This window comes from Crinia signifera, chromosome 6 (genome assembly GCF_055691185.1).
Source record: "Crinia signifera chromosome 6, ASM5569118v1, whole genome shotgun sequence".
Taxonomy (NCBI): Eukaryota; Metazoa; Chordata; class Amphibia; order Anura; family Myobatrachidae; genus Crinia; species Crinia signifera.
Window position 1 is genome coordinate 215,550,695 of NC_139222.1, and position 14,819 is coordinate 215,565,513.

At 45.0% G+C, this 14,819-nt stretch overlaps 1 protein-coding gene across 3 annotated transcripts in view; it reads left to right on the forward strand.

Moving 5' to 3' along the window:
* Positions 1-14,819, forward strand: part of CEP131 (centrosomal protein 131) — a 139,964-nt gene that overhangs the window by 69,094 nt on the left and 56,051 nt on the right. For all 3 annotated transcript variants that reach the window (XM_083148808.1, XM_083148811.1, XM_083148809.1), the window contains one exon: positions 12,105-12,306. In XM_083148808.1, the coding sequence (XP_083004934.1) occupies positions 12,105-12,306 (202 nt within the window). The remainder of the gene's footprint in view (positions 1-12,104; positions 12,307-14,819) is intronic.

Sequence of the window (14,819 nt, forward strand, 5' to 3'; positions counted from 1 at the left end):
GTCCCACTGAGGTAACTATCCAGCAGGTATTAGAGGCTGTTAATACATGCGAATCCCGTTTGCTAGAGCAAATTAACAAAATCCAATCTGATATAACGCTGCTGAGAAGTGACACCCAAAAAATCAGAGAAAGAGTCACGGAAGTCGAAAATCGGGTCTCTTCCCTGGAAGATGTGGTTACCCTGATACAAGAGCAAGTTTAGGTGATGTCTGGCCAGATGGCCGACATGCGACTTAAAATGTCGGATTTCGAGGGGAGACTTCGCCGGAATAATGTCAGATTTATTGGTCTGGGAGAACGGGCAGAGGGGAGCCATCCAGAGAAATTTCTGGAGGACTGGCTTATATAGGCCTTCGGTAGAGAGCCTTTCTCTCAGCAATTCGCAATAGAGAGCTAAATTCTTGAACTATAAAGATCGAGACTGTTTGCTTCAATTGATAAGGAATAAAGAAGATTTTGGTTATAGCGGAAAGAAAAATATCCGCCTTCCCGGACTAAATTCAGGGAGGTCAAAGCTAGACTTAGAGAGCTAGGCCTAAAATATTTGATGCTTTATCCCTCCAAATTAAGAGTCGAAGTGAACGGGACTACTAAATTATTTTTCTCACCAGGTGATGTCGCTGTCTGGCTGGATGGGTCCCATCCAGGGACAAAACAGCTGGTAAATCCTTAGAGCTATGTTAGAAATATGTTAGTAACAACTGCTAAGCCAGGTGGCTTGCTGGCATTTTCTTGCGGTGACTATAAGTTAGTAATTATGACAATGCCAGGCCGCATGTTGTTGTTCTGTTTCTTGTTCTTCATTTTTGTGATGTTATATGCTCACTAAGTGACGTCGCTGGCTGGCTGGAGGGGCACCACCCAGCGAAAAATACAGCTGGCTAATTCTTAGTTATGTTAGTAACATGTCAGTAACAATTGCCATGCCAGGTGGTCTGTTGGCGTTTATGTTTTTTGAAGATATGTTAGCAATAATGGCTAGGCCAGGCTGAAAGGTGATACGTGCAGGGGGGGGGGGGGGGTCATGAAAATATTTGGTAACTGTTTCGGGGTAACCAGTGGAGAGTCGGCCACGCAAATGGTGGCCATTTATTAATTGTCCTTGGGATAGAAGGGTTAAGGGATGGGATTTAGGTACGCCAGGAGTTCCAGGTGGTACAGGGTGGGGGAGGGGTGTTTGTTAGTTTTGTACGTCTTTGTGGTAATTGTATTTATTGCAAACCCATTACCCTACAGGGGGTCAGGAGTGGGGGGAGGGAACGGAGGTGCGGGAGGGTGGTAGAGATCAAGCAAGAGAAGAGGAGGGAAAATGGGGAAAAAAAAGCGGATAAGCAATATAACAAAGCAATAAGGAAGGCAAGTCAGATGCTTGGTTGCATAGGGTGAGGAATCAGCAGAAATGAAGATGTATTAATGGCACTGTATAGGTCATTGGTATGACCTCATCTAGAATATGGTGTCCAATTCTGGGTGCCTTACAGTATCTCCAAAAGAATATTAATATTTTAGAGACTGTACAAGGAAAGGCAACTAAAATGATGTATGGGCTACACCACAAATCTTAGCTGGAAAGTCTAAACCCCATACACACTAGGCGATATTGTTCACAATATCGCTCAAAAAGGGCTTTCTGAGCGATATTGTGAACAATACCACCTAGTGTGTAAACTCATTGTCGTTAACAATGTGCATTCCCAAGCATCATTAACGGCCCCCTCACTCGTCTGAAATGTTCAGCTGAGGGAGTCTTTGTTAATGACGGTGCCGCACGGCCGTCACTTCCCCCATCGTCGGTCCCTTTACTCCCCCCCCCCCCCCCCCCCCCCCCGGCATCGGCGGACACTCGTTTATCATGCATGGGGCTTAAAGGTGCTCACACACTACAGCGATTTTTGGCCTAATTTATCTGCCAATTTTACTGCAAAATGTTTGCAATCGTAAACAAATGCGTTCCAATGTGTGTGCAGGATCTTTCGCTGCATCTTCTGATCTACCCTGAAGATGCAGGTAATATCACAAATACTCAGGCTCTCGAGTATTTAGGAGTTTGGGTGCCCGAGCGCGTTTGGGCGCTTGGGTAGTTGGGCGTGTGTGTGTTTCCGGTGTGTTTGGGGACGCTCGGGAGCGTATCTTGTGGACCCAACTTTGCAGTACTAATTAATTTGGTAGCATGGGTTCATTAAAACATTGTTCGATTGCCAGCAGGACTATATTCATTTTTTATATCCCTCTGTTTAATTTGAGTGTTTTTTTTATTGGTTTTACAGACAAGACAAACAGAACCTTACAACAGTGGTGTTACATAGGGTACATAACTCAAATATGGCATATCTGAGAACAGATGCGCAGAGGAAAATCGTAGGAACATACATATAGTCACGTTAACAAGTGTAAAGGTTATACACATCGGATATCCAAAGCAAAGAGAAGTGCACCAACACCCGGAGGCGCCATCCGGGCCTCCGTGATCAACAATTTGAAAAGAGGTACAAGGATAACATCATATCTCTAGACTAATCATTACGCACCATCAGATTACAATACTAAACAGTCATCGGCCAAAAAACACCACTGTGAAACTACAAAACCCACTATCTATAATATGCTACCTATACTACCCAAAGCAAAACCCCCAGAAGGACCCAAAACAAACCTCCCCCCAAAAAAACCCACCCTGTATGACCTATCCCCAACCTAGGAATACCTGGATCCCTAACAGCCCCCCCCCCCCCATATCTATCTATGTTAACTATTCTAGGAAGGGATAAATTAGTGGCCTCTAGCTTATATTAGCTAAACTAGCCCAGAAACCTAATTCACCCCTTCCTCCCCCCATATATAAAATAAAACGGATACGAGACACATGGACAGACAGGGCGTTAGCCTGTATAAAACACTGAATAAGTATTATCAGGATATAACAGTGACAGTGGTCATTTAGTATACAAAGCCAGGAACTATCTAAGTCATTATATAGTGCATTTGTAACCAGCAGAATAGCAGATGTGACAAATAAAACATATTTGGAGCAGAATGTATAAATGCACGGCATTGTGAAAATATCAAAAAAATACACAACAGGCATAGAGGGTTTATAATATCACGGAGAACATTAGTCCGGCCAGCTGACAATCACTTTATAGAGCGGAGTTAGCTCAGGAATGAAGGGTAACTGCTGTATGCTCTAACGGGGCAGTGAACTTGTGGCAACGTAGTATCACAAAACCAACCTTGAGGAGCCATAAATATTTAGTCCGGCCATGCCCTCTTCTCATGCAGCGCCATATAGGTAGCAATTCGTCTATCATACATTGTTGATCTCACACAAAGCAGTCAGCAGTACAGGGATAAACGTTCCAAGTCTATCCCATCTAGCCAAGGATGTGGAAACACATAGAAGAAGTAGGCAGAGAGGGAGATTTTTTATCATCAACCCAGCCGCTGGAGCCATAGGACGGATCTTTGTAAAGTCCCCAATATCATGAGTTAAGACCGCAGTAGAGGCAGCTGGGGGGCGGCTCTATTTGGCAGGATAGAACCAGAGCGGGTATAGATGCAGGTGACACATCAGTCACAGGTACAGGATTTTTAGAAGTAATGTGTACATCTCCAAGGTTAGCAAGAATCCCTCTTTTTGTAGAGGCACTAATGGCCTCAAGGATTAGGCACAAGGGGCCGGACATCCCCGATGTATTGTATCCAAGATAAAGTTCAGACAGATAGTAGAGGCTAGATTGCGGTGGCTAGCACACCACGCACTGCCTCAACAACGGAGTTTACAGATAAATGGCTGGATGGAGCGGCCCAATTTACACACAGCTATTGGCAGGAGTGTTCAATGCTGCAATGACCTGCAGGGAGGCAAATTAATCGTGGCCGTCCAATGTAAAGTGTAGTCTGGAGTAGGAGTGTAGTACCTGAATTTTGTGCTTATGGTGCACTTTCGTGTACAGAGTGACCACAGCCCAGCCGCTTGATAAGTGCAGAAATACAGGTGCAGGAGATTGAGGATACAGGCTATTGAGCCACACTCACCCCACCCAAGATTGTTTCCAGCAATTGTCCCAGCTGCTGCAGCCTCCAGGCCCCAAGCAGAGCTGTAGATGAAGGAAGGGAGGATCCAAGATGGCACCCGGTGCTCAGGGGCGGCCACACTGACAGGACAGGACACCGGCGCTATTGCCCTCCGGTGTCAAGCATCTGCCACTGCAGAGATCCCGGGAGGCCCGGCCCTGCAGCTTGAACACCAACGACCGCCGCAGCCGCCAGACAGTGGTGCAGCTAGAGCCGCCAAAAGGGAGGATTCCAAGATGGCGCCCAGGAGATCAGCACACAGAGAGCCCGGCCATCCCACAAAAGCCACACAGAGAAGCAGCCGGCGGTGCACGGCGTGCAGGAGATGCTCCGAAGGGTGAGTGGAGAGGGGTGGATGATCACCGGCCCCAGGGACAGGAGATTCAGGCAGGATATTAACGGAGCTCCTTGGGCAAACATCCTCCTACTTGCCAAGCCGTGCCCCCGCTCAAACTTTTTTTTATTAATGTGATTGATGTTGATTGTGAAGCATGGCAAAGTATACTGATGCTATATAAATTAATCTTATTAAGTACTGTAGTCATATGTTTTGGATTCTTGCGTGTTCTGATACCTTTGCTTCAACTCAGTGAATGTAATGAAGAAACTTTTTGGAATCTCGATTTATTAGTAAAGCAGTTTTACAAACTAGTTGCTATTCTTTTATCTTATAGTAAGGATTTCCCTCCACACCCTTCTTAGGAATAAATCCAACTCAACATTTCCTGGCTGTTGAGATGTGAACTTAAAAATAATTAATGATCATTTCAACATTGCAAAGTTGTGCAATTAGTCTGCATTTTCCCAGCCCATTATCGTTTGTTAAAGTGATTTGTCCAAGCCTGTGTCTACTTGACTATATCTGCCTATCAATTATCTGTGGCTTAAATGCTACTGTACATGGCACTATGTTACCATATCCAAGACCTTTGCAATGGCAATTTGGTTCTGTATCCTTGGGTATCATTTGTATCACCCTCAAGTAGTCTATATGAAGCAATACTGCTGCTTCTAAAATGCATTTTTGTAAGTATTTTGTAACTGAATTATCGTATTTCAAGATCTTTACATTTTGATAGCAGAATACAGATTTGATTGTTGATCTGTCGGATGTGCTGTTTTTTGGCAAATGGTTGATGGGCTTGTCTAGAAATCTCAAGAGCTGCCTACTTGTGAGATCCTTGGCAACCCTTATTCAAATGGAATGATTTTGGCTGTAGATGCAAGTTGTAATACACCATATTCACCGTAGAAGCATGATATTCATACATGTCATACAATCCTAGTTGTACATCACGTAGCGTGTACACAGCCTTAAAGGGGGGGGGGGGGGGGGGAAGAGACTTGCTCAGTGATTTTGGCCCCAAGGTATGAAGTTCACGTGCATGGTGTATAATTGCTTTGTAACATTGCACTCATATTGTCCCCTCTGCTTTTGTGTCCGTAAAACCATGTAATCCTCTATCATTTATGGGGGTATTTATCAAAGCTTTGAGGGAGCTAAAATTGTGAGAGGTAAAGTACCAACCAATTGGCTCCACTCATTTTTAAAACACAGAATATAAGTAAGGCAGAAGCGGATTGGTACTTTTATTTCTCATTATTTTATCTCTCTTCAAGTTTTGATAACTAATCCCCTTATGGGGCCTACACACAGGGCAATTTCTTAGCAACATCTGCCCATATGTAGGCCCCTTAATAGTTGAAATGTAGTGGAGTCAATAACTGCAACAGAAAAGGCAAAATACAGGACTTCATACGAGGATGGTGAACATATCGCTTGTTTTATTCCTGCTAGCATCCCTATGAAACTACACGTTATGCCACACACTGTAATGCCCATTACATATAATACCACACACCGTAATGCCTATTATGCCACGTAAATGGCGCTTACCTACATGCTCAATGCTACGGGCTTCACGGTTGATGCCAGGGGTCATACACTTGATTCCAGGGGTAACATGCTTGTTGCCTTGGGGGATTACCCCTCCTCCCTAACATTACCATGCACGATATTGGCAACAGCTGGGCAGAGTGGTAGACATCTCACCCTGCTGTATCAGATCAAGTCCGCTGCATGGCTATTTCAAAACATAAGGATGCTCGCAAGCCAATCGGAGCTTGCTGTCCGGCAACCATTGATGCTCCTAATTGGCTGCCGAACCTCAAGGTCCGATTGGCTTGTGAGCCGCCTCGAGTTTTGAAATAGCCAGAGCCGGGTGGTTTGTCCACCGCTGTTGCACCACTCTACCCCGCGTGATCTGCTTCCTGGCAAATCTGGTTGCCAGGAAGAAGAATCTGGTCGACCTGGCCACCCAGGGTTTGTGGAGCCCTGTATTAGGCATATCTAAGTTATTCCTGGACTCCTGCCTAAGATAAAAGAAAGCTTCCCTATTTGTTCCAAACAGAATGTATACTCAAAATGAGGTTCTCTGGCTGTGCCAGAACAAACCAAAAAGAGGATACATTTTTACTCCGATATAAGTGAGCTATATTTATGGAAAACATTTTTTTTTCGTAAAATGTCAGTATTAGTCCTGGACCGATTACAGATGGTGAATATCCTCTAAGTACACTGTTGTACAGTGATTGTGACAATATCGCATAAATGACTATTGAAACAATATTCATAGTATCATACAAAAAAAAATAATAATTAGGCTTTAATAGCACGACTAGTTTAAAATTATTACAATACGCCAAAACAAAAATCTAATGCGGTTGCATCTGAAAGTAGATCCTATGTGCAGGAGGATCAATCTCTTGGGTCAGACCTAATGCGCACATGAGTATGAAGTCTCAATTGTGTCAAATCTCACATGTGTATGGGGGCCTTAAGACTCAACCATTATTACCTTTTTATTTTTTGATTTGGATCATTTTAATCTGCCAAAGTATTAATACGTCATAGACGTATCTCTTATATAATAACTAATAAAAAAATATGGTACTTGTTTCCTATCTGGGCGCCCGTCGCGGGCATCGCGGGTACATTTATGCCTGCCCGCGACGCGACCGACGCGATGCCCGCGATTTTCCCATTGAAAACCATGTTAAACCTGAAAAATCGCGTCGGTCGCGTCGCGGCCGGCCATAAATGTACCCGCGATGCCCGCGACGCGATGCTCACGATTTCCCATAGGAATCAATGTTAAAAGCCGCGATGGACCCGATTTTACTGTTAAATGCCTCAATCCACCCGATTTGGCCATAGGAATCAATGTTAAATGGGCCACAGAGCCCATTAACCCTTAAATGTCCCCCCAAATTTTTGACGCCACCCCACGATTGACGCCAACCCGAAGCGTGGCGAGCGCAGCGAGCCCGCGAGGGGCGGCGGTACGCGTCCTCCGACCTTTTCATGCCCTACTATCCACTAGGGCGTGGTGTGAGAATATAATAGTGTGGCGAGCGCAGCGAGCCACCGAGCCCGAAGCGTGGCGAGCGCAGCGAGCCCCGCGAGGGGACGCGGATACCTTCACAATTATGCGCGTCCCCTCGCGGCCTTCACAGTGAAGGTATCTGCGTCCCCTCGCGGGGCTCGCTGCGCTCGCCACGCTTCGGGCTCGGTGGCTCGCTGCGCTCGCCACACTATTATATTCTCACACCACGCCCTAGTGGATAGTAGGGCATGAAAAGGTCGGAGGACGCGTACCGCCGCCCCTCGCGGGCTCGCTGCGCTCGCCACGCTTCGGGTTGCCGTGGATCGTGGGGTGGCGTCAAAAATTGGGGGGGACATTTAAGGGTTAATTGGGCCTAATTCAGGGTTAATATGGCCAAATCGGGTCAATTGAGCCATTTAACAGTGAAATCGCGGTCAATCAGCCTTTTTAACATTGTTCCCTATGGGAAAATCGCGGTGATCGCGGTCATCGCGGGCATCGCGACCATCCAATTTTACCCGCGATGCCCGCGATGACCGCGATCACCGCGATTTTTACCCCCGATCACCGCGATTTTGATCGTGGGCGCCCAGATAGGAAACAAGTACCAAAAATATATATATATTATTTGCTTATGAGAATGTTTTGCCTAAGGTGTTATCACTTTCATGAGAGTATATTTAAAATTTGTTTTTTTACCAAGTTTTTAACAATTATGCACAATTCCTACACTTCTCACTGCACACAAACACAGACATTTCTATTAATTGCTAATACTGTAGCTTGCAGATAGTGGTGTTTGTTATGTGCACTGCACTTGTATAACCTATAAAGCACAAATTCCCAGCCCCTCCCATCAAACTATTTATATTTTCTTTTTTCCTGTGGCCGCTTCTGTACATATTCATGTTGACCGTTTATATCTGCAGGCAAATAGTCGTAAACTGAGAATATTTCTTTAAAAAGCATTGAAGTGCGACAAAACCTCACCCAGTTGGCGTCTCTATATGTTGTGTCAAATTACACTATCTCTTATGTACTCCACTACTTACTGCCCTTCTTATTTATGGCACAGGCTTTTTTCTTTATACAAGGTCTTACCTGGTAATATTGTTTCTGTTCTGTCCTGCGGACCAGGTTTCCCAAACTCTCTCCTCAAGTTCTGGTTTTATAACAAATCATGCTTCAGCACAAATCAATTAAGTCACTTGTGCTTTAAGCAATTGGTATCCTTAAATCTGCAATGGTCAGAGTGCCCTGATGACCAAGTTTGGAAACACTGCTATATACTATTTTATATAGTCCCTGGCAAAGGTCTGTCTATTCGAGCTGGATGTTTAGGTGTTTTATTATTTATTACATTTTTCGGTACTTATGTAGTAGCCAGACGCCCACTAAGCAAATAGCTTAGTGGGCGATTCTGCGAAAGAAAATCGCATCGCATCTCATGCGTTTTTTTGCATGCAAAGCGATTTTCCTATGTAATTTATTCACTGCTCTCTGGCCTTGGGTGGTGCGATGAGATCGCATCGCACCTCCTGCAAAATCGCGATTTTATAGGGTGCGATGCCATTTAATGTAGTATACACTTGTATGACATCCAATGGAACTTAGGCACCCCCCACTATCCACGCCACCCCGAAGCATGGCGAGCAGCAGCGGAACACGTCCTCCCGACCTTTTCATACCCCCACTATCCACGGAATTGATTTTATATAGTGTGGCAAACGCAGCGAGCCACCGAGCCCAAAGCGTGGCGCACACAAATTATGTTACATGGATTCCGCGTCTCCTCGCGGGGCTCGCCACGCTTCGGGCTCAGTGGGGGAATGAAAAGTTCGGGAGTTGACGAGTTCTGCCTGTGCTCGCCATGCTTCGGGGGGTGCCTAAATCCCATTGAATGTCATACAAGTGTATAGTACATTAAATGGCATCGCACCCTATAGAGAGCAGTGAATAAATTACATAGGAAAATCGCATCGCATGCAATGCGATTTCACTACGGTTCCGTACATATGCAAATTGGGTGCCCGGCTACTACATAATTACCAATTTTTCTTTATAAGGCACCACAAGTGGTACGCAGCGCCATACATATAGCACACATTAGAACAGTACAGGGTACACAGAACTAAACATAACAGCAGCAGAAGAACTAAAACAGAGCATAGGTAACAATTAGCAGCACAATTCGTAGTACACAATACAGCTGAGATGAAGGGAAGTGAGTCAGCAGAGATGCAGGTATAGATAGTAGGTGAGTAAGTGAGCTGTAATTGAAATGCAAGAAGAGTGCTGTGAGAACAGGAGAGCGCTCCAAGGAGCTCACATTCTAGAGGGAGGGGGAGATAGACAGGTAACATAAGGTGCAGGTAAGGAGATCTGAAGGCAAGAAATGAGCATGGTAAGGATAGTCAGGAAATGAGTAGTCCTCTCCCTCCTCCTATCCTATTCTCCCGTTCTGCATGCACCCCTAACAGCCCTGCATAGTAGCCCATGCCACAACATACCCTGCTAGGGGGCAGAAAGCATGCAGAGTATATAGGTATAGCACAGGATTGAGGAACCATGGCTCTGGTACAATAGTGTAGCTCAGAAAGATAGTGTCAAAATGGAGAGAAGAAAAATAAATACATTTAGGGTAAGTAGTGTGAGAATCGGGTGTAGAGGGACATATTCCGTGCAGAGACAACTCATGTGGAATCTAGCACACGGAAATGATTACAGAGAAAAAGTGACTAGTGATATTAGGTTGAGCAACATTTATTATGGTGTGTACACATGGTGAGCTTCCCTTGTTATTGACTTAAGATGCGAGTGCTATACAATCTTTGCTACCTCTGTACTATTTACATACAATTCATACAATCTACATTAGATTGGCACTGTATAGTCATTGCTGCCCTGTCTATCTGGGTTTCGATTTGTGCTGCCACGGAGTGCGCATTGGGATCACAAGGTAAAAAACCTGTGCGATCTGCAGGAGATTTTGACTATATAGTCAAAATCTAATGTCAAATCTCACCATGTGTACACAGCATAAGACAGGTTGTGCAGTCTGCAGGTGTTGGTGGATTAGGTAATTTCATTGCAGTGTGTTAATTGATGAACTTTGGTGGAGGTTGAATGGTTCTCTGTCTTGTTTTATCTGTTCATATCAATCTAATCCTCATACTTAACATTGCCATACTTCCCAGCTAACAGATTTCCAAGCCACAGAGGTATTGTTTATGTAGAAAGTTAGATGGTAGTACTCCCCACCACGTAAAACTCCACCCACAACAAAAGGTTTCATCAAGGCGACAACCCACTAATACACAGAGATTTCCTGTTGAGGTGCAGCAGATATTGCTAAACAAAGGAAACATTAATATAACTTATGGTGCCCAAGTGCTTGTTTTCCAGCAACTCATGTCACATGTCATCTGTGATGCCACAACGGAGGCTGGAAGAGGGCTGGCGGCGGGCATCTGTGTAGCACAGCGCTGTGCAGGAGGGGTGGCTGAAGTCAGGGGAGGCGGCAGAGTTTGAAAAAACTTTTTTAAAACACTGGGCGGCCCTGCTCTCTCAGCCAATCAGAGGGCCGTCCAGTTTGTTTTTCCAAATTCTGCCACTGACCCCCACCGATCGCATTGTGAGCCTTAGCATGTGATTAAAAAACACATGCAGTCGCTCATGCAATTCAATAAATATTATGTGCAGCACATAATATCTATCAATGCAACATTCGATCAGAGGGCACAAGCATCACCCCGTGTGACTTATTCAACGTGCATACATAAATCCTTTGAATTATCGCACAGATTCAGTCAGAATTGAAGGCTTGTATGCAATATTGCCCTGGTGTTTGGGCACCAGTGACCATTTCAGCAAGAGAAGAATTGCAGTGTTTTACAGTATAAACAATGAACAAGAGTAGTACTGCAGTAGTGCTCTCACAGAGGGATTCAGAAAATCATTACAGCTTGTCCTTTCACATATGCCCCTGTCCCCATCTTTCCTTAATGCTGCTCCTTCAGATGCTTCCGTATATTCTGGCAGATGTTCAATTAGTTAAGTGATATCACGCAGGTGCTTGCAAGGGAGGGGTAATATTGAGAAAAGAAAAGCACACTTGGTTTCCCTCAGCACACTGTGTGATATCGGTAACCAGATTTAAATCTACATGATAATATAATTCAGAGAGCTTGATTACATATATTTTAAAATATATGGGAAGCCCCCAACCCAATCGGCAAGGCCTCTCTGAGTATTGGGGGTCCCTATATTTCTAGGTAAGGGAATGAAACCCCAAAAATCATCATAAGCCAGAAAGCCCAAAGCAGCACACCAGTGAAAAAACTAAAGTGCTAGAAATTGTTAGTGTCAAGAAGCCAGAGATATGTACAGAAAGCGAGAAATGGAATTAAAATATAAAAGTAATAGTGTTAGTGAAATTATGAGTAAGAGATGAGTGTTAGTAGAGTGATCAAAATAAATGTTTTTAACACTCCGTTTTTAAACACTTCCTGATGTTTAAAGTTATGAATGCTATGAGGAGTAATTATGGTTGGACATTAAACACTATATACAGTATGAATAATGATATACATACATAATAATGCATTCTATTATTTATAAATACATTATATCATCTCTAACAGGTCTGGAGCCCGAAATCCAAAGACTAATTTCCAAGCACAAACAGGAGATCCGCAAGTTAAAGGCGCTACATGAAGCAGAGCTTCTGCAGTCTGATGAGAGAGCAGCGTTACGATATGTGCGCCAAGCAGAAGAGCTGCGTCAGAACCTGGAGCGCGAGAAGGAAGAAGTGAGCCAGAGAGAGCGGGAGATAGCGAAGCAGAGGTAATCCTAAAGCTTATTTTATTTTTTTACAAGACGGTTTTCTGTGTTTAAGGTTTAATTTATGCTAGAATACATTTTCTAATGTCCACAATATTATTACTATTTGTTAGCATTTGTGTACAGTAATAACCACTAATGTTCCAGTGCTGTAAAATAGAGAGAAAATACTGGAACACTGACCCCTGCTCCTACAGAACTTACAATGTAAAGGTGCCCAGACACTAGAACAAATTTTTCGCCAATTTCTGAAAATCCGATGTTTTTACTGAAAATGGGCCGTTCTCGATCGGATGTGCACTCCCGCGGATCTTTTGCTAAATGTTCTGAACTTACATGCTGCATGAAAGATCAGAAGATTTAGCAAAAAATCTAAAGGAACACATATCAGATCATAAGATTAATCTTTGGTGACGATTTGCTCTTACCTGAAATCTTATGTCCAGGACGGACAAAATATTTCAAGGCTAATTTATGCGCACATCTTAAGATCGCTGATGTTTCTAGTGTGTGCAGTGGCAAATGAATGATTGTAAAACCAAAACAAGGCAGGTTCACGCACCAGTTTTTGGGTTATATTGTACAGACATTGCAGAGAGAGTATCAAAACAGTAGAATCATATAAAAGTGCCATTATACCAGCAGACCAGTAGAGCATAGGAGCTAAAAATATTTAGTCTGGCCAGGCACTCTTCCCATGTGAAGCCATACAGGCAGCAACCCGTCCATCGTATGCCCTAGAACACACACAGAGCAGTCTGTAGTACTGGGATAAAAGTTCCAGGGCTATCCCATCCAGCCAAGGATAGGAAAACACATAGGGCGGTATTCAATGAGGCTGATTCGCCAGGTTTTTATGGCGATTTTGTGCTGTAAGGCGAATTTCTGACTAAAACGGTGAATCACCCTATTCAATGACCAGATGGCGAATACATTTCAAGGTTTTTTTCGCCATGATTCACTGAGTAGCAATCGCTATCTTTTTATGGTGAAGTGGAAGGTGAACTTTTAAAATAAAGTGTTTTGTTTTTTACAATTGGTGTCAAAAAATCTGGAATTTTATTCTGAGGAGGGGCATGCTATTTTTATTCATGTGCTGTAAGCACATGAATATATATTTAATTTAAATTTTTTATTTTTTTTTACACAGCAGGGGGCCGGAGCCGAGCCGCTCATTAGATATTCATATATTCACTTCACCCGAGCATTACATATGCCTGATCGGGTGTAGTGAATATACCCGGTCCCCTGCTGGCACCCCCGGGGGGCAGCCTGTGCTGCCTGGCACCCGGGGAGCCCACCTCCCCCCCACAAACGTTCTGGGGCAGGCAGGGAGACTTCTATCTCCCTGTCTGCCACTGTCCCCAGGCTCCCTGCGGCATCCGCCGCAGGAGCTCAAATTCGCCAGTCAGGGGCAGCGAGCCCCTGACTCGTTGAATACCGGAGCCGGCGAGGCTCCGGAACGCAGCGAGCAGTGGCGAATGTACAGCGAATCCTAAACAGGATTCGCTGCACGTCGCCGGTATTCACATTGAATACCGCCCAGTGAAGTAGTAGGCAACACAGCCACTGGAGCCGTAGGACGGAGCTTTGTAGAGACCCCAATATCAGCAGATGAAACCATATTAGAGTTAGCTGGGGGCATCTATATTTGGCAGGGTAGATCCAGAGAGGGCATAGATGTAGATGACACATCCGTCACAAGCTCAGGATTTGTAGAAGTAATATTTATTTCTCCAAGTGTATCAGGAATCCTCTGTGTAGAGGCACTAATGGCCTCAGGGATTAGGTGCAAAGGGCCAGACATCCCCAATGCAGTATGTGCAAGATATACTGCAGGTATATAGTAAGGGCAAGATAGTGGTGGCTAGCACACCACGCACTGCCAATGAGTGGATCCCCGTCGGTATATAGCAAGCTGAAACCAGTACCTCTTTAAAGCTATAGTGCTGAGTACAGCCCAGCAGAGGCCCATTTATAATAGTGCTTGTGCTGCAGCGTCCCGTCTCCAGCAGCCTACTCAATGCAGGAAGAGAGTATGCCACAGGGCAAATCATTTCAGTAAAGAGTCCCAGCAAGTAGCGTGTTATAAATGTATCTTGCCTCCAACCAGATCCCTTATCTACAGGGCAGAGTCTCACCCCACACACCTGCACATTAGATGTCTCAGCCGCAGCTACAACCCCCCCCCCCCCCCTCCCGGCAGGTCCCCCGGCGTGCAGGGCCGGAGCTGAGAGCCGCACACTGCTGTGAGCAGAACTGGTCACAAGTCACGGCGCTCGGATCAGGATACCAGGGTAGACTGCAGCAGCGGTGAGTCTCGACTCCCCCTGCTTCTCAGTAGGGACTCAGAGCAGCGCGCCTCCAGCCGGAGACGCCAGCGGTCAATATTGCGCCTCACTTCCTGCACGCCGCGCACCCCAGGACCCAACAGAAAATAAGGCTGCCGCAGGTAAACTTCAGCTTCCAGGGGTGGCTCAAACGGGACTCAGTGGCACAGGCAACAGGGTGGGTAC